Source organism: Mus pahari, chromosome 4, assembly GCF_900095145.1.
Source record: "Mus pahari chromosome 4, PAHARI_EIJ_v1.1, whole genome shotgun sequence".
NCBI classification, from domain to species: domain Eukaryota; kingdom Metazoa; phylum Chordata; class Mammalia; order Rodentia; family Muridae; genus Mus; species Mus pahari.
Genome location: NC_034593.1, coordinates 89,857,551 through 89,878,157, shown reverse-complemented (window position 1 = coordinate 89,878,157; position 20,607 = coordinate 89,857,551). Strand labels below are relative to the sequence as shown.

Sequence of the window (20,607 nt, the reverse complement as noted above, 5' to 3'; positions counted from 1 at the left end):
CCCATTGCTCATCATCAATAAGTACACCTGGTAAGAAAAGACACACTTTCAATGGTGGGGTTTTCTGTGTTAGTTTTTGAGCCATGATTCCTTGTCTACTCCAGTTAACACTCACCTGTAGATTCTTGCCCAATGAAGGTCAGCAGGAGCCCATTGGGGCAAGATACATTTAAGTTTTGGAAGGTGGGTACATAGGGTGATGATTCCTGTATAATGATCTCTGGTTCTACTTCTTCCTGTATGTGATTCTGTACATAAATAAATGCTTGTCATTCTCTAAAGGAGACACATTTATTTCGATCAAGCAAGGATTTGTCAAACAAACAAACTTGTGAGTACGTAGGTAGACTCTGCAATGGATTCTAAAAGGATTCCAGAATCTTCACTGCCCTTGAGCTTATATTTGTTTAATGGTACATAAACACATGAAAAGACACAGTATCAAACATCACATTTTCCCTGAGAGAAGAAGGCACCAAAGTTGACAGAGATCACTGTGAATGCATTTGTTGAGCAAATAGACTGGACTGGAATTTGAATGGTGCCCCCATTTGGATGTGGGCAACACTATGGTTCCGGTGTTGGTTTCCCCACCCCAGACTCAGATGGTGGAACTAGATACCCAACATGATGGTATCAAGTAGGCCTTTAGGGAACTGAGGATTCTGAGGCTTGGTTTTCATGACTGTGATTCAGGCCTTTATAAAAAGGTGTCTAATGAACAGACAGAGTTTACTCTTTCTGTGATGTAATGGAACACAGAAGGTGCCGTCTACAGCAACTTGCTCACATGAGACATAGAGTTACCCAGAACCCGCTCTTGGACTTATCAGTCTCAACTTGACCAATTGACTTTTGTTGTTTGTGACTCATGTAGTCTAAGATATTTTGTGATAGTAGTTAAAAGAGATTAAGGCAGTGTTGGGGAAACCAGCAACCCTATTGATGTGTGTGTGTGTGTGTGTGTGAGTGTGTTGTGACTGTGTGACAATAATCAAGAAGAGGAGACCAGGTATTTGAGAGAGAGGTGTTGGAAAGAGAATTTGGAGAATGTAGAGAAAGGAAAGGGGGTGGGAAAAACAGTGTAATTGCATTTTAATTGTAAAAGTAACATTGGGGTGAAAAGATTGGAAACTTGTAGTCATGTTCACCTACCTTCTTCTCTTCTTCTTTTGGAAGTTCCTCTTCTTTAATGGAATCTTTGTGTTTTTCTTTGCCTTTTGGCTTAGCTTTCCCTTTGCCTTGGGGAACACTCACTACAGCGGGAACCACGGTTGGTGTCATAGCTGAAGGAATATTCATCATTGCTTCCAAGTCAGAATTCATAACCTCTAGAAGTAGGAAAAAGGGGAGAATGAAAAAGTTAAATATTCATATTTCATATGCTTGTTAATTGATACATCTCAAAAAATTTGTTCAAGTTGGCATTAACTTTCACCATGTGAAACATGTTTTTTCTTAATTTATTATTATTATTATTATTATTATTATTGTTGTTGTTGTTGTTGTTATTGTTATTTTCTTTATTTACATTTCAAATGCTATCCCAAAAGTTCCCTATACCCCCCCCCGCCCCTACTCCCCTACCCACCCACTCCCACTACTTGGCCCTGGACTTCCCCTGTGCTGGGTCATATAAAGTTTGCAAGACCAAGGGGCCTCTCTTCCCAATGATGGCCGATTAGGCCATCTACTGCTACATATGCAGCTAGAGACACGAGCTCAGGGGGTACTGGTTAGTTCATATTGTTGTTCCACCTACAGGGTTGTAGCCCCCTTCAGCTCCTTGGGTACTTTCTCTAGCTCCTCCATTGGGGGCCCTGTGTTCCATCCAATAGCTGACTGTGAGCATTCACTTCTGTGTTTGCCAGGCACTGGCATAGCCTCACAAGAGGCCGCTATATCAGGGTCCCTTCAGCAGAATCTTGCTGGCATGTGCATTAGTATCTAGGTTCGGTGGCTGTTGATGGGATGGATTCCCAGATGGGGTAGTCTCTGAATGTGAAACATGTTTTACCAGTTTGATATATCCCAGAGATAATGTAGTTGTTTTGAAAATCAGATTGTAGTTAAAAAATTTAGAGTGTTTAATATTTTAGTGTGGTTGATATAATAATTATCTCAAGTTGCTTGTCTCACATATCCTTGCCCTCCAATCTGTTGTACACTCTACTAACTTTCTCTTTTTCTTTTAATTTGAGAAATGGAACTCATTAAACATCTCGAAGTTCCTAGATTCACAATAGCAAGTCAGGCACTGAGAGAGTGGAACATGAGGGCACCTTAGACACAGGCAATATAGACAAGGAGATCTAATGGAGACAAACACTAGTTTTATCTAAGGTGAGATAAATAGCTTTCTTGTAGGCTGTCTATTGTCTTTTGGGTTTTAAAAGTTTGGAAATTCTAAAGGGCTGATGAGAGGAGACATTGTGTATGTGTATGTGGTGTGTGTGTGTATGTGTGCATGTGTGAGCATGTGCCCCTTTTATCTTGTCATCTGTTCTTCTGCAGGATCCATCATACCTCTTCTTTGACCTCTACTTACCTTTCTAGTCAACCTACACCCCCCTCCATTTAAAGTCTTGCAGATGCTTCTAGGTCTCAGGTCGCTCTATGTTCTCAAGTTTGGCTGCTGTATGTAACACCATATGTGACTGTTATATATAGTTTGGGCTGTGCATATATTAGATGTAATGATCTTATTCACAATTAGAGGTTCAAATACTATCTATGTGTTGATTCTACAATGGCCACAGTAGGTATGATTTTTCCCTTCTCAGTTCCAGATCCGTATTTCTGCTTTTAGACACCTCTTGGTGTGGTTCTAGAGATATTTCAACTTTTAAGAAACAATGTTATGAGAATTCATGGTAATCTACAGCAAAGGAACTACGTAGTCAGGAGGTAAGATGATCACCATAATCTCCGCCAGCACATAGGTTTAAAGCCATATGGCATAGGGATTATCTGTTGATTTTGCAATGTTTAAAAAATGTCTACTGTGGCTGGATCCCTTTAAAGTTTGTGGGGATCCACATATTTCTTAATTGGTTCTTGGTAAAGCAACATGGTATTTTGTGGTTTGAAAGGAAATAGCTTCCAGTTGGGAAATTTGTTTCTTGAAAGTGGAGCCCAGAAATCCTCTAATATGTCCAATGAATGGCTCCTTTTAAACCAACATCCTGAACTACATTCAGTAGTTTTACTATCACAGGACTCATAAAAATATTGTTCTGTAGAAACCCATGAGAACTCTCTGGAAGATCATGCTTTCCTTGCACCAATGTAACAGAATTACTTTCATGGACAAATTAATAATCAAAATATACACATATGTGTACATGTGATTATGTAAAAGATTACAAAAATGAGAAAAGAAATTTTAAAGTGAAGGCATTGCTTTTTGATGTAAAGGAAAAATTATCTTCATGTATATACCTACACACATATACATACACACAGACATAGACAAACACAGACACACAGATACACACACACACACACACACCACATGCACACACACACATATACCCTATACCCCACATATCTCTATGTTGCAGGGAAAACTATACGTGAAACCTTAAATCAGAAGAGGTTTATTTCTGATAAATGACAAGCTGGGGAAGGGCAAGGACTGCCCCTCATGGGACACTTATTCTGTTGTGTGTTTCTTACCTGGTGCCATCCCATTTGATCCATAGTAACTTATCGAGAGGCAGATTCCATTTTCCAAGGTGGCAGAAAAAGATCCAAACTTGCTGACAGCTTCCTTCTCTATCTGTGTTCTTTCTAAAAGATAAAATCATATCAGGGATATATCCATTTTTCTCCAGAAGTGTAAGCAGAATACAGTGGGAATGCTGGGAACAGGTGTCTAAGCTGTTCTAATACCATCGATTTAAAAGTAATTGACTTGGTTCTGACCCAGGACACAGGGAAGTGAGGCAGAGTTCCAGGGATGGAACGTGAGACTCTTGTTTAAAGGGCTTTAGGTCAAACTACAGAGAGGATATAAACCAGTTAATGGCTTGGCCATATGCTGGTTATCGATCTGAGGCCCATTCACATGACTTCAAATGAAAATCACCAAGTTTCTTCACATTTAAAAAACACTTTATTAAATCCCTACATTTTTAATGCCTTATATTTTCAAACACAATTGAAAATGGTTTGACTAAAACATAGGTTTTCAAAAAGAAAATGTGTTAAAAATGCACATTTATGGGGCACGTGGGGAGGGTCTCAAGTGGTCGATCCTGCTCTCTCATTTCCATTTTATTACCCATTCCATCATCATATAATAAAAACGGGACAGTGTCGGCTTAAAATACTCTAACTTATGAACAGATTATTTCCTGACTGGGAATTTTTGAAAGCTCAGTGGGACATCAACACAAAAGGATAATGCTTCACGAGAAAGAAAACAGTTCACAATATGGGAGTAAATGTTTGCTTAAGACACTCTGACAAAGAGCTGTTCCATGAGACATATGAGGACTCTTAATGACCAGTAATAAGAAAGCAAGCCAAAGAAGAAACAGCCCAAAGCCCCTCTACAGAACCTAACCGAAGAAGATACACAGATCAAAAATAAGCCTATGAGAAGCAGTTTGATGTTATATGTCACCAGGGAAATGCAGATGAAAACAATGAGTGAAAAGAGGCACCTGTCAGGATGGAGAAGCCCAAAGCATAGAGGACACAGAAGGCTGGGGGCATGGGAACAGCAAAGCTCTCATTCACTGCTGGAAGGCAGTTTGCTGCATCCTTACGACACTGCTCCATTGTACCATATGACCCAGCAACCACGTTCCTTGCTTCTTCCTCATAGTACTGAAAAATGTATGCTGTACGCCCACACAAAAACCTATGCACTTCCATCCTTATTTAGCCAAACTTGGAGACAAGCAAGATGTCCTTCAGCTGGGGAGTAGACAAGCCAACCTACCCAGATAAGCACATACTATGTAGTGAGAAGAAGAAATGAAATGGGCTGAGAACACAGGAATGTTGCTCAGTCTTTGAGTATTTTCTAGCATACTCAAGACACTAGGTTCAGTCCCTAGTGAGATACACACATACAGGCATATGCGCGCGCGCACACACACACACACACACACACACACACACACACACACACACACACACACGGCGTGTATTGTGTAGGCATATGTGTGTGGATGGGGACACCTGTGCAGGAAGGCCAGAGGTGGATCTTAGGTGTCATCCTCCAGTGCTCTCTGTCGTTTGAGACTGTGTCTCTCACTGCTTAGGTGAGACTGCCTGTCAGTGAGCAATGAGATCCTGTCATGTCCACTGCCCAGGGCTGGATTCCAGCTGTGTACCCAAGCACTTGACCTTTTATGTGGTTGCTAGCGTCCTGAACTTGAGTCCTCGGGCTTACACAGCAAATACTTTACCAACTAAGCCTTTTCCCCAGCCCCAATTAATACCTTTTGATTAGCTGAACAAAGAAAATTAATTAAAAGTAACATTTTTCTATGCTACCTTCCTAGGTACATTCAAATTGTCAAGCATTGTGCTCTTGGCTGTGGAAAGTATCAGTATTAACTAAACATACAGGGAAGACGTAGTGATCCCGTCATTAACTGGATTTGAAAACACTTTAAAAATTAACTTGTTCTCTTGTATGGCTATGAGCTTGGATAAGAAACGATTTCTCCAGGGGGTGTTGCCTCGAAGTGCAGGTGGGCAGCCATGACACTTCTTGTCTCTCCTCAGGTAATAAACTCATGACTAAATCTGTGATTTTTTTTTAAAACCTCATCTTTGAAGCTCAGAGATTGGTACTATGAAGCAAACTAAGTGAGGAGCACTTGAAGGAAACCTCATTGCTCGCACTGAAGGAACCTGCAAGTCTCAGTAGGGATCAGTTCGAGTCTGCACAAACCATTAAGGTCAGAGTGGACACTATGCACTGGGTTGTCACTTCGGTCTGTCTGGCCTGGCCTCTTGCTATGGCTACGAAAACTTGAACAAGAGCTTCTGTCGGATGGCAGCAAGATTCAGTTAACAGCCAGCCCCAGAGGCACCAGGCATGCAGCGTCTATGTTCAGTGTGTTGGGAAAGATGAACACAACCAGAGAGCAACTGCTCCAGGCCGCACCTGTCAAATCTACATGGGTGAGTGCAAAGGATGCTGGTGCGGTTCTGTCTGAAGCTGGGCTGGCCCACAGCATTGCTTACTTACCAGAGCCCAGCACCACAAAGGCAAAGGCACTCACTCATTTCCACCTTCTGTTTAACATTTTCCTCCTCCCCCTCCTTCTGCTTCTTCTCCTCCACTTCCTCCTCCTCCTCCTCCTCTTCCTCTTCTGAGTGCTCCTCTTCCCTTTCCTTTTTCACAATTGCCTTCGGGTCTTTCAGGTGAATTATAAAATTGTGTTTATCTTTCTTTACTTTGACTTTGATGAAAGTTGACCCTGAGGAAGAACCAAAGGATAGAAAGTGGACTGACTGAAGATGCCACACACTCACCTTGACAAAATGCAGAACAGAATTAGACAGCGGCTGCCATAGCAACTCTATACAGGGATGCCAAAAGGAAGCACGGACAAGGAGGGTTTTGCAGGCCTCTTGTCACATCCCAAACCAAATCACAAAGACAAAATACATGGTCTGAAATGGTGAAAACTTACATTCAACTCCGATAACTCAAATGAGCTAACTAACATGCAAAGTTTTAACATTATTTATATACAATAATATATAATGCATATAATTATGTGTGTATGAGTATGTGTGTGTATCTCAGAACACCCTCAAATTCATGATTCTTCTGCCTTAGCCTCATGTATGCTGATGTTTCAAATGTGTATTACCATACTTGATGACTGTGGCACTATAATGACAGTCATAATTATATATATATATATATATATATATATATATATATATATATATGCGTATGTGTGTGTCTTCCACAATTACTATTACTATCACTATGCAGGTTGTAAGCAGTTTTCTTCTAACCCATTCTCTCTTAACTGTGTTCTGATTCCCCCACTTCTCTTTTATCTTCCTTTTAAATCCAGCCTTTCATTTTCAACTATGGTGGTAGTGTCTCTCAAAATTGATAGAATTAAGATGAAAATACAGTATTTTCTATGAACCATCTGAACTTTATATAAACTGTTCACATATGCAAGTCTTGGTAAGAACTAGCATACCAGCAGCAGAGGTCCCTGAGCACTGTACTGTGGAGCACGAGCCAGAACCATACTATAAACTCAAAGCATATGTTTGCTTTCTGGCATGATGGTGTGTTGTAATCAGTAGACCTTGATTAACTATTTGCTTATTACAGTTGCTAATATACCATTGACTGATAATGTAGAAGCATTTAAATATTTTCAACAATTAGGATGCTCCTATCACCAATGTCTGAGTAAATTCTGAGTTGGTTGCTCCCTTGCAGACTCAATAATGATAGAAGCACTTGACCCTGAGAATGCGATGTGGTGTGAACATGGGTGCAGTCAGCTGCCACCCTCCACACTCAGAGGCACAGTACCCGATGATATCAGAAATGAACTAACACCCCCTCCCCTCCCCATGACATTAACAGCTCTTGCTAACGTACCTAGCTCAAACCTGGTCTTTTCCACTTCGATCTGCCCACCATCAGAAGGATACAGATAGTAATTTGTCCCTGAGATTTGGATGGGTATGTCTCCCATATTGTATCCTCGGAACTAGAAGAAAACACATTGTCACCGGGGGTGGAAATGCAATCGACAACAATCAGCTTACTAGAGTTAGCCAACTACACTTTCCATAAGCTTAATTTTATTGTTGCTTTCTGCTACCTTGTAGGCTCAGAAACCCAAATCCCACGTTATTATTAATTTTCATGATTATTAAAGACAGGTTTTTATTCAGTAGCTGAGACTGATCTTAAACTCATGATCATCTCACTTCAACATCTAGGAAACTGTGATTACAGTTATATGCCACTATGCCCATTTATGAGCACACTTATAATCTAGTCTAGATAAAAATCATGCTCTGCCATCAAGATAACATGAGGAAAGACGACGTTTGCTAATTTTCTTTGAAAAGTGAAGTGAAATATTGACATTTGATGTGTTACAAGGTTGTATGTCAAGGACATTTTTAAACATCAGATATTGTTATTATAGCTATAGGGGATTCAAGTACCTCTTAAAACCCTACAGAAACAAGGGTGGAGTCGTAGCTATAAAGAATAGAGCAGAACATTTCTCTCCATTTTTTTTTCTCACTGTTTTTTTCTAATACGTAGACACCTGAGGGAGAAATAGCATGTAAACCAGAAACATGGCTCTCCACACAGAGGCATCTAAGTACAGAGAGCAAGCCAAGTCCCCTGAGCTGACCTGTGCAGCTGCTTATTTGCATGTTTTAATATTAAAGCATAAGTCTTTGGGTCACACTTCCGTCTCTGTAGCTCTCGATAATCTAATTTCATGATTGGAAAAACAGGCCTGTGGGTGTTCCCGTTTGGGTGTTTAGCTACGAAGAAGAGTCTAGACAGAAAGAGAAATTCAAATCTAGTTTGTAGATAGCAGCAAAACAAACACACAAACAAACAAACACTTGTTTCCCTAAAAGTTTTAAAAGTAGCCCAAAGAACTTCCAAAGTTGGCTTACCGGGTAAACGACTTCAGGTTCTGGAAGTGGGGCAGTTTCCCCTATCACATCCAGCGTCTTTGCTGGCTCTTCTTTGGGCTTCTCTTTGGAAGAAGACTTTTTCTTCAAAGCCTTAGCATCTTCTTTGTCGGTCTTATCCTTGCCTTTCTTTTTCCCTGCTTCCTTTCCCTTCTTCTCTGCTTTCTTTTCCTCCTTCAGGCGTTCCTCCTCAGCCAATCTCTCTTGTTCTTCCTTCCATGCCTGGGGACAAATCCAACAGTGTAGCAGGGATTTTGAGAAAGATCAAATGTGAATTACACTTCGGTTAATTTGAGAGGAAATTTAGTATGGTGTTTCTATGTGTTGTCTCTGGTCTTTTGAAACATTTGGGCCAAGAACCTTGTGGTTCTCTGTCATTGTCCCCTTCTCACTCTTCAGTTCTATGTCACCTCTGTGGGGCTCCGTGGAGAACTCGCTTCATTTTAGCTTCTTCCCCAACTTTCTACCATGTTATCTACATGGTTCAGACTTTGTTGTCTTTAACCTGGCCCACAGTAGCAGCGTGGCCTGTCTCCTTTCCTTTCACTCTCAATTTACATCCTGAATATGCTTGGTTGGCAAAAAGGCAGACTACCCAGAGAAGCTTCCCAGTACAGAATATTTCAAAATGGGTGATAAAATATGTTATTTGTTTTAAGTCATAGGTTTCCAAGCATGCTGATACATCCTTGCAGTTTATCACTTGGGAGGCTGAGGGAGGGGAGCTAAGGCAGCGGGGATATATAGTCTCAAATAGAAGAATCTCTGAGTCAATGTTAACTCACAAACAAAAATCACAAAACATGGGCAACTAAGCCACTTTGAATAAAAATCTAAACCAAGACTTTGAAAGTATATCTGGAGGATTGCAGATAAGGGACTAATGAATTAAGAGTCATAAAACAAGTTTCTGGTTGCTTGAATACAGAGAATAAACTATCACAAGTATAAGTAAGGGGTATAAAAATGACAGGGTGAGCTTGACGGGTCCTCTCAGAATTACAGTATGACTTTTGAAAAGGCAGTACTTGGACAGATACTGGCTGAGTCATTTCTAATGGTGATGATAGGCATTGATCCCAACATTCAGAAAGGTCAATAAATCTAAGCGTAAAGAAACAGTGGTGTGGCAAACCTGGCTCATATTGATTTAAAGAGATTACTGACAATTTGGGGGAAAGGGAATTTTATGTGATAATTGCTAAGTAAAGCCACGATCAAAAAAGACATATAAATGTAACTAAGTACAATGTTTAAAACAAAGCCAACACATGATCAAAATGTACTCATTTATACTTATTGTATTAGATTTCATTATTATCTGTGCTGTATATGAGAAACGGACTATACAATGGTACACACAGCCATGCTCTTCCATCACAGTGCCACACTGGCAGCTTGAAATCAGCCTTTGTTGGAATATTTACACAACAAACATTACCCAGTGCTACATCTAGGAGATTGGTTGACCACTGATTAACTGTGTTAAAAAAAAAAAATCAATGGTCAGAAATAACGATTCAGCTCAACTGCGTGTAATGACTCCACTCCACTGTCCATAAGATGTGAAACTATCCATCCTTTCAGTGGTCAGGCTCGCTTTCTTGACTCAACCAAATTGCTCGTTATTGACAAATAAATGGGATACACCCCTTTGTAATTTTGCTTTTGCCTCATTAACATCAAAGAAAATATTGATCAGTACTAGTGGTGGAATTATACTTGTTTGTCAATTGTAACCAAGGACACAATAACATACCGAAAATCAGTGAAAGCATATGGAAGTATTATTTGCTAAGTGGACTTTGCAATGAAGATGACTACAAGATTTGTTATCATTTACAGATTACATACTAAGTTTACCACCCATACATTTTCTGAAACGTTATTTGTGTACCTGTGAGCACCTTTCATTTTTCTAGAGAGCAACTGCTAAATGCTTACCAGATGATCACAGAATGTTTTCAAAGCAGCTAAAGAGAAAAGATAAACTGTCTACAAATAATGTAAAATGTGACAATTTATTAACATCTATGATGTCAGCAGAGAAGAGGGAGATTGATGTCTTGAGAGTCGTATGAGGAAATGAGAAACTCAGCTAAAAATTGTATAAATAAAAAACTATGCTTAATGAATAGGGGCAAAATAAAACCATTTTCAGATAAGTAACAACTGACTTTAATAGAAACTGTAATATTATGATATAATAAGAACCAGATATTTGGTCTTCATTCCTGGGTCCTGGCACAGAGCTCTCGAATCCCCTGGAATTCCATGAGTGATAGGACTGTCTGCTTACCAGAAAGATCAAACCCAGGTTAGAAGCAGGGACCTTCAGTCTTCCCCTCCCCTCCCCACAGCCGTCAAGGATGAGAGAGGAGCTGCAGATGGATTTAATAATTGATTGTACTTGGATAATGAAAAATCCATAAAAGTTTCTAAACCACACAATTTGGAGAGGTTCAGCATCACTTGAATGAATCCACATTCTAGGGGGGTGACACACAAGGACAGACCCATGAACATGAACATGTACATGTGTGCATGTGTGCTTGTGTGACCTGGAACCTATCTAACTCTCACACTTCTTATTCCAGGAACTGCAGGGATAGTGCAGGAGGAGAACCGTGAACGGTCACAGGAGCACTGACTACTTTTATAACTAGAAGTTCAAATAAAAACATGTGAAAAAAAACCAAGCATTTTCAATAAAGGTAAAGAGTAAACTACCCTGAGCCAATCACTCGCTGCCCTGGGGCGTGGCGATGCAAAAATAATAAGATATACCCCCCCCCCCAAGACTTGTCACATGGCAGAGCTGTGAAGACACAGAGCTTTTCACTGAGGCTTCAGTCAACTCGGAGGTTTTAGCTAAAAAGATCATGTCCCGTGACTAGAACACACTCTCACTCACAAGGTAATTTTGGCCTTGTGATTCATCCCTGACATTTGTCTTGGATTACCTTGAGGGAGCCTTCCAATACAAAGGGGATCTTGTCTTTTTCCTTTTCTTTCTCTTTCTCTTTCTCTTTCTCTTTCTCTTTTTCTTGGTCTTGCAGCTCTGTTTTGCTGGATACTTTGTTACCTATAAGTGAAGGAAATTAAACTTCTTAGCAATCACAGGAGGGCCAAGCCTCTGGGATGGAGGTTCAGTTCCTTGTTAAAATCCCTAACCACTCTCTTGTCATCTCCACAGCTACACCTGAATGGTGCTGAGCCTTTGGTGATGGCATCTCACAACACATTCACACTGTATTGACATGTTGTCTGAATCCCTCTCACTGAAAATTTCAGCTAATCTTAGTTTAGTACCCCAGAACCACAGGAACTCACCTAATGCTCCATCCTATGGCATCTTTTCTGACAGGAATAGACTTGGTTCAATACCTGCCAGGTACATTCCCCACTGAAATAACCAATTTATATCCTAGATATTGAGGTTTTCGTTTGTTCAGTAGCATTGTATATAACAGGTGGTTAGCATTTCCCCTACCAGTAGGTAATTATGCAGCCAACCTTTCTTTCATTTCTTACGTTGTCCCCCTCATTACTCTAAGCATTTAGTGAAGACTTGAGCTCCCATAGGAGGAAGATCAACTACTGATAATGTAACCATTTCTCTGGGTACCAAAGGATTCCTTATTAGGGTGGTTTATGTTTTGCTTTAGAGTCAGGACATATACAAACTACTCTACTAACAAAAAGAGGCTGCAGATTTTTGTGAAGTTTCATATTTTGATCTCACTATGAGAAGCCACTTTCACCTTTAGCTATCATAAATAATAGTGCGAGCAGAAAGAGATGCTTTTCTATGGACTGTGAAATGTCCATGCGTTCTATATTTCACTTCTTTACTGCCTTCCTTAAAAATGACCTTGCTCTTTGTTACCCTCTTTTCTCTTCCCTTATCTGCTCAAAGTTCTAGAAACTAGTCAAGACCTAGAGATGAACAAAATCAAAGATGTATATTTATCCACGATCTGGTCAAGTACATGCCGCAGACCTCTGGCAAACATTTCCCACTTCCTCCTGGATTCCTTCTTCCAGGAGGTATTTGTATATTTCTTGCTGCTTGAAGAAGAGTCTTGATTTAGTCTTGCTTTTGGAATCTATAATTACCCTCTTGAGATCCACTAACTCTGACTTTGCTTCTCATGCTGGCAGTAAATGTACTTGATGGAACCCACAGATTCTATCAGCAGGGATGTTGGCATTTCCCTAACTCTTAGTATCTAATCTGTATAACGGATTAAATCTTTCAGAGCTCATAGGAGATGGGACAGTGAAAAACATTCCTGTGTCTGACTCAGGTACATGTCATCACATTTGGAAGGCAGCTGTTCTATTTTTTAGAGAAAGCGAAGACTCACAGGTATTCGGGGACAACCTTTAATCTTGGACTGTTTGGGTTTGAAATTAAAATAGGAGAATGCCTATTGCTCTATGAATAAATGCACTGGCTACTTACTTTTAGATCTTTTGGGGCCAGGAATTTTGCTAGCAGAAGTTTTGACAGTGGCTTTCAGTTCCAACTCAATCCTGGTCCTGTTGAGCTCCTCAGCCATTTTGGCTTCCTGGTACTTTGCTTCTTCCCGTGTGACCCAGTCTTCAATAGATTTTGCAACAAGTTCTAAGTAATTCCTAAATGAGACAAAGATAAAAGGATGGGAGGTGGGAGTCCTTACTAAAGACCGTGAGAACACTGGGTGCTGGCGGTGTGAACAAGCTCTTCAAAATGAAATGCCTCTGAGCTGTCCAAGGGGAGAAGAGGCCGGGTACAGATCTTGACTGAGTGTTGGAAAAATGCCCACTTCTCTTCACAGCTAAAGAAGTAAAGCTTAAGAGTGAGGTCTTTCCATTCAAGTGAAGGACTGAAGAAAGTTTGGAAAGGTTTGCTTTTTAACTTCTGTGTATGTATTGGTCTGTATGCTCAGGGTGCTGAAGAGAACATCAGATCCTCTGGAACTGGAGTTACAGCTGGCTGGGTACCTCCTGACATGGGTTCTAGGAACCTTCTTCAGGAAGGGCCGTGGGAGCTTTAGCTGCTCAGCCCTCTCTGGATTAACATCAAGAGAGTCAGTGGCAGTTGGGTTGAAGAAACAGTCACTGTCAGCACTGATTATTGAGATGTGACCAGTATCTTCTCAGTCTAAGTTTACAGCACATCAGAAATCCTTTTCATTGGTCACCAGCTACTCCAGTTACTTCATTAGAAAACCCTCCTGTTCTGCTCTAAGGCTTATTGGCTTTGGAAGCATCTACCTTATAAATCCAAGTCTGTAAGCTGCTCCCAGTAGTTGCTGCTTAGTAAGAATGATCATTGCTGCTTGCAAATCTGTTTCGACCTTTTGTATTGCTCAGTGTGTGTGTGTATTTTTAAGTGAAATGTTAACAAGCCTACATCTATATCTAAAGAGTTCCCTTCTGAAAGGAAATAAATGGACACATTTAGATTTGAGAAATACTAGTTTTTAAAAATTAAATAAGTGAGGTCTAATATTTGAAAGCATAAAACTAGATGAAGTATATATTCAGGATGCATTGTAGTTTGAATTATTGATCTTTCTCTATTCCTGCTCTCTCTCTCTCTCTCTCTCTCTCTCTCTCTCTCTCTCTCTCTCTTTCTCTCTGTGTAGGTATATAGAAGGGTGTGTGCATGTGTGTGCATGTAGAAGAGTGTGTGTTTATGCTATATCAGAGACAAATGGTAGAAATCTGTTGTTTTCTCACATGAGTCCTGCGGAATCAAAGCATCAGACTTGATGACAATTGCCTTTGACTGCTTTGTATACCTTTGATACCTTTGATTCTTTCTGAAGATTTACAGTAACAACAGTAGATTGTGGTATTTGATACCTTCCTTCAGAAGGCCCCATACTTCGCCAAGCAAATGACTCATGTGCTACCGAGGTTGCCACATCAAGGCTGGTGTAGCTGATGGCACTGCCAGTTAAATAAGTAAACATCATGAAAGTTATTTTCTTATATTCTTCTTCCAATCTGATAGTAAATTAAAATTACTTAGAAGGATCATATTTATAATAACTTCAGAATCCACTCTCTTCCGTTTTTGTTGCTGCCCTGTTCTAACTCACTCTCATTTCACTGCAAAAGCCTCTAACTAGTCTCACAGTGTGTGTGTGTGTGTGTGTGTGTGTGTGTGTGTGTGTGTGTAGGGGGTTGTACCCTCAGACATCTAAAACGTATTCTCAAATCAGCAAAAAGAGTGGACCTTTCAATTTTTAAGTTAGATAATTCCTTCCTTCCTTATCATTTATTTATTTTTTAAATTCATTTACACTCCAGATTTTATCCCCCCCACCCCCGGCCCTGGTCTACCCTCCAACTGTTCCACATTCCGTACCTCCTCCCTGAGTCCCTGACTCCATGAGAATGTCCCTACTCCCCACCCAACCAAACCTCTAAACTCTCTGGGGCCCCCAGTCTCTTGAGGATTAGGTGCATCTTCTCTGACTGAACCCAGACCAGCCTTCCTCTGCTGTATGTGTGTTGGGAGCCTCATATCAGCTGGTGTATGCTGCCAAGTTGGTGTTCCAGTGTTTGAAAGATCTCGGCGGGGGGTGGGGGGGAGGGTGTGCAGGTTAATTGAGACTGCTGGTCCTCCTACAGGGTCACCTTCCTCCTCAGCTTCTTCCAGCTTTTCCCTAATTTAACCACAGGGGTCAGCAGCTTCTGTCCACTGGTTGGATGCAAATTTCTACATCTGACTCTTTCAGCTGCTTGTTGGATTTTTTGGAGGGCAGTCATGATAGGTCCCTTTTTGTGAGCTCTCCATTGCCTCAGTAATAGTGTCAGGCCTTGGGACTTCCCCTTGAGCTGGATCCCACTTTGGGCCTGTCACTGGACCTTCTTTTCCTCAGGCTCCTCTCCATTTCCATCCCTGCAAATCTTTCAGACAGGAACAATTATGGGTCAGAGTTTTGACTGTGGGATGGTAATCCCCTTCTTCACTTGATGCCCTGTCTTCCTGCTGGAGGTGAGCTCTATAAGTTCCCTCTCCCTACTGTTGGGCATTTCATCTAAGGTCCCTCCCTTTGAGTTGTGAGAGTCTCTCACCTCCCAGGACTCTGGTATTTTCTGGAGGGTTCCCCAACTTCCTACCTCCTGAGGTTGCCTGTTTCCATTCTTTCTGCTGGCCCTCAGGGCTTCAGTCCTTTTCCCTCACCCAATACCAGATCAGGTCCCCTCCCCCTCTCTCCACTTGTGATTGCTTTATTCTCCTTCCCAAGTGGGACTGAGGTACTGAGGTGTCCTCACTTAGGCCCTTCAGCTTGTTGACCTTTTTGAGTTCTGTGGACTGTATCTTGGTCTTGGGTACTCTGTACTGCTTTTTTCCCCCCCAATATCCACTTATTAGTGAGTACATACCAATCCTTTGGGTCTGAGTTACCTTACTCAGGATGTTTTTTTCTAGTTCTTACCCTTAGTGCCTTTCAATGAATATTTCAAATGAAGAAGTGGGGTTCCTGAGAGCTGAGGAGATGGCTCAGTTGGTGAAGTGTATGCTCTGCAAGCATGAGGGCCTGAACTCATGCAGAAAAGCTAGGGGTGGTGGCAGAGCCACTTGGAATCCCAGTTCAGAGAGATATACTTGTAATCCCAGAGGGGCAGGGAAAACTGATGGCTGGCTTTCCCACAGTGTATGCAAATCTGTGAGACATGGGCCAGTGAAAGGCCCAGCATAAAATAACAAAAAGCCAAATGGACGGTACCCGAGGAATGGAGCTTAAGGAATGACACCTCTGGTTGACACCAGGCTTCCATATGCACAGCCATGCAGATGCATGCATACCTGCACACTACTCCCACATGTGCATGCAGATGAACATGCACACTCATAATTAAACAAACAAAGAAACAAACCAGGATTCCCACAAGTGTCCACAAACAAGAGGATCTAGGCTCAAATAAGAGCAAATTTGTGTTCAAGTGGGGATAAGCACACTATGCTTCAGAACCTTATTGCCCACAGACACTTGGTGAATTAATTTCTTCCAAGTGTACTGCAGTTATATTTTATATATTAAAGTTAAGGTACCAGCATTAGATATAGATACAGGAGTCATGACAATTTAGCATATGGTTTAAAATATAAAAGCTGTGATTCTTTTGATTAAAAACTATCATTTTATAGGTGGAAGTAACATTTCTAGATAATTTCATAATGGGATTCTGTGGTGAGTTGAGTAAGAATGGCCTCCATAGGCTCCTGTATTTGAATGCTTGGTCACCAGGGAGTGGAACTGTCTCAGCAGCAGGAGGTGTGGCTTTGTGGGAGGAGGTATGTCACCGAGAGTGGGCACTGAGGTTTCAAAAGCCCATGCCATGCCCAGTCTCTTTGCCCACTGGCTGTGGATCAAGACCTCTCAGCCACTGCTCCAGTGCTGTGCATGTCTGTTTCTTACCATGAGCATCAACGGCTAAGCCGCTAAAGCAGTAAGCAAGCCTCCAATTGGATGTTTCCTTTTGTAAATTCCATAGTCATGGTGTTTTGTCAAAACAAGAGAAAATTCACTAAGACAGAAGTTAGTAGCAGGGACTGGGTGGGGCATTGCAGTGACAGGTCTGACCCTACTGTTTGCTGGAGGAACATGGGAGATCTGGAACTTTGAACTAGGAAATCAGGTGAATACTTTAAGTGGGCTTAATGGGCCATCCTACCTGTAGCATGGAAGCCAGTGGTGTTGAGGCTGATGTGGACTGTGGTGGCTCAACTCAAGAGGGTTTAGAGGGAAAGAATATCAGTAGCTGACATAGAGATCATTCTTGTGATAATTTTGGAAAAGAATGTGACTCCTTTTACCACTGTCCTAAAAAATCTGACTGAGCCTAAATTGAAGAGTTTTGGCAGAAATTTCAAGACAGCCTTGTATTGATTATGTTGTGTGGTAATTAGTGATCACCCTTGTGCTGATAGACAATAAAACAGAGCAAGTAGGACAAAGAGAACTATGGAATGTATGGTTTAATAAAAAGAGCACCAGGAAATGCAGTCTTGTGCTCAAGGAGAAGACACATTTGAAGAAAAGCCTGATGCTACTTAGAATAAAGGGAGTGGGTACCTTAGGGCAAGACCCTACCCAAATAATACTGTGACAATAACTGAAAGCATGTGTGCGTGTAATTCAAGGAGGGGACCAGGTCTTAGCCCAAGCAAGCAGGAGACCTTAGCAGCTTTGTCCATGTGGTTCTGGAATTAGAATCAAGAGAGATAAGGAAAAGGAGCTGTACAATCTTCCACAATGTTTAAGGAAAGCCACTGAGGCCAGGTGTGTGGCAGGGGAGTCCCTGAGTGAGGCTCAGAGAGGCCTTTGTGTGAGGCCGTGAAGGTGAAGCCTGGGTTGGAAGTGTCACAACCCTTGGTAACCTGACAAGGAGAGCTGTGCCGACCGACTGGGTGTAGGGGTTGGCGGAGCTGCCCTTGGCCCAGCATCACCTCACTGTGCTTCCTCTCCTCCCATTTGGAATGGGGATGGATACGCCGTGCTACTGTCTGAGGAGTGGACCTGCTTTACCTTTTGCTTTTGATTTGACAGGAGATTGTAGGTAAGAGAGTGTCTTGAATCTCAGAACCTATAAATAACAGTGTTGAGACTGTGCAAGTGTATGGGGACTTTTGTAAGCAAGCCCTCCATTAAATGCTTCCTTTTATAAGCATTTTATAAGGTCATGGTGTTTCATCATAACCACAGAATACTATTGCTTGTTAGGTATGAAGGCAATGCATTTGCATTTTTAGCATTTTAATGAAATAGCATTGGTACTTAGTAACTCCAGATGTCATATAAATAATTAATCATAAATTAAATGAGCATGTACAGTTTATAAAAGAATATAAATAGAATTATATCATAAAAGGGACATACTAAGGAGGAACTAAGAAAATTCCATCTACCAAAAGAAAGGGATTAATACTAAAACAGAAACATATTTGTAGAATTAAACAGTAAGAATGAAACCACATCAATGGAAATAAAAGCACATAGATTGCTTTTAATATCCCTAAAATTTCTATTAATTCATATTAGAATCCCTTAAGAATCATACTCTTGGATAAAAATCCAGGCTATTATTTGAAGGAAATGCTACCACAAAATAAGACATAGAAAAATGTGAGTGTGGTTAATGCTCGGGAGAACTTAGAAGCCTTTGTTGCTGATGGGGTTTGTCCAGCTGCTTTTGACCGAGGTACTGACCAAAGATAGAGAAAGTGTCCTTTCTTTAACTTAAGCTAATTTACCATTAGTGTAGTGATTGATAATATAGGCCTTTTATTGTATTGTTTAAAGTTACAATCAACTAAGAAAGATACACTTAAGCACACAGATTCAAAGATGTAGGTTTCATAAAACTCTCTAAATTCATTAGTAGCTCTAACAGCACCTGTGTGTGTGTGTGTGTGTGTGTGTGTGTGTGCGTGTGCGTGTGCGTGTGTGTGTGTGTGTGTGTGTGGTCTTTAAGGTTTTCTATTTATGAGATTATGTCATCTGTAAACAAAATACCTCATTATTTTTTCCTGTGAATCTGGGTGCCTTCTGTTTCTCTCTTTTGTCCGTTTGCTCTAGCTAGCACTTCCAGCATTAAGTTGAAAGAGTGATGAAGTTGTTCAACTCTTAAATATTTTTATTGAATGTTTATTTGTCTGTTAAAAGTAAAAACATCTCTTATTTCTTCAGTTACCATTTTCATGGAGCACAGGTTTCTGTTTCTTTACATTAAATCTCTGCACTCCCTTAAGTGAACTGTAGCAACTTAGAGTGTTGGTCTTTTGTCATCTATCCATCCGCCCCATTCCTCTGGTCTGAATAATCTGATCTCTTGGCATCTGGAATGACGTAAGGATTCACTATTGTTATTTTATGCATGTTTTTTTTTTTTCTTCTCAGGAGTTCCTTACTCATTTCTGATGCTCTGAGTTTTGAGCTGTTCTGCTTTGGTAACTGTTGCTTTGTATTCTTTGTGTTTATTATAGGTTTTTCTTTCTGGTTAATATCAAATTCACTCAAAACTTCCTTCATGTGAAACAATGTATTTTAAGCTGGGAAAAGCTTTACTTTGATCACATAAAAAACTATTTCCTTCTTCATTGTCTAAATTATGTTACTGACGGCAGTATGTATTTCTATAGAATTTGACCATTAGTGAGTTTTTGTAAGTGGACATTTTTTTTTGTTTTTATTTTTGTTTTTTTTTTTTTTTTTTCAAAACAACCCAGGACTGAATCCAGGGCCTTGCGCTTGCTAGGCAAGCACTCTACCACTGAGCTAAATCCCCAACCACAAGTTTAGTTATTATTAATGCATTTCCCTCTTAACTTTTTGAGATTTCTTGGGAACTCAAGGCATCCCTCATGACCCAGCCTGTCAAGAGCTGGTATTACATGGGCAATGCCACTCTGATTTGGCTTTTAAAATCCAATTTAAAAATTGTAAAAGTAAAATAGAAATCTATGGGTGTCTAAACACTTTCCTAGGTGCAGTTGTTTTATTATCAAGTTGTACCAGTCATCAAAGGAAAATATATCTCAGTCATCCACAAACTCTTCCAAAAATAAAACGTGGGAATAAACAGGGACCTTCCCCCACCCCAGTTAGCTTATGAGAATTCTATGCCCTGTATATCAAAGCCAAATAAAAACAGTTAAGAGAAAACAGCCAAGTCTTGCTCATTACAAAGCTATGGATAACCTGAGCAGTACATTAGCAAAGCAAAGAAACACAATGCAGAGTCCTCTTGAGCAATGAGAGTCTTCTTCAACACAACAAGAGCTACTGGTAAAATTCAGCAGGTTCACTGCTTAAAAGAAAAATATGAATATGTACATTGTCATAGAAAAAGAGTAACATTTTTTTCAGTTTTATTTTTTTATTAGATATTTTTCTTTATTTACATTTCAAATGCTATCACGAAAGT

The 20,607-nt window shown here is 40.5% G+C and overlaps 1 protein-coding gene across 1 annotated transcript in view; it reads right to left on the bottom strand.

The window, feature by feature from the left end:
- Positions 1-20,607, bottom strand: part of Spag17 (sperm associated antigen 17) — a 237,961-nt gene that overhangs the window by 75,323 nt on the left and 142,031 nt on the right. The window contains exons 19-26 of the mRNA XM_021195509.1: positions 13,142-13,314; positions 11,637-11,758; positions 8,656-8,895; positions 7,607-7,718; positions 6,249-6,446; positions 3,679-3,792; positions 1,156-1,331; positions 116-248 (exon numbers count right to left, since the gene is read on the bottom strand). Coding sequence (XP_021051168.1) covers positions 116-248; positions 1,156-1,331; positions 3,679-3,792; positions 6,249-6,446; positions 7,607-7,718; positions 8,656-8,895; positions 11,637-11,758; positions 13,142-13,314 — 1,268 coding nt within the window. The remainder of the gene's footprint in view (positions 1-115; positions 249-1,155; positions 1,332-3,678; positions 3,793-6,248; positions 6,447-7,606; positions 7,719-8,655; positions 8,896-11,636; positions 11,759-13,141; positions 13,315-20,607) is intronic.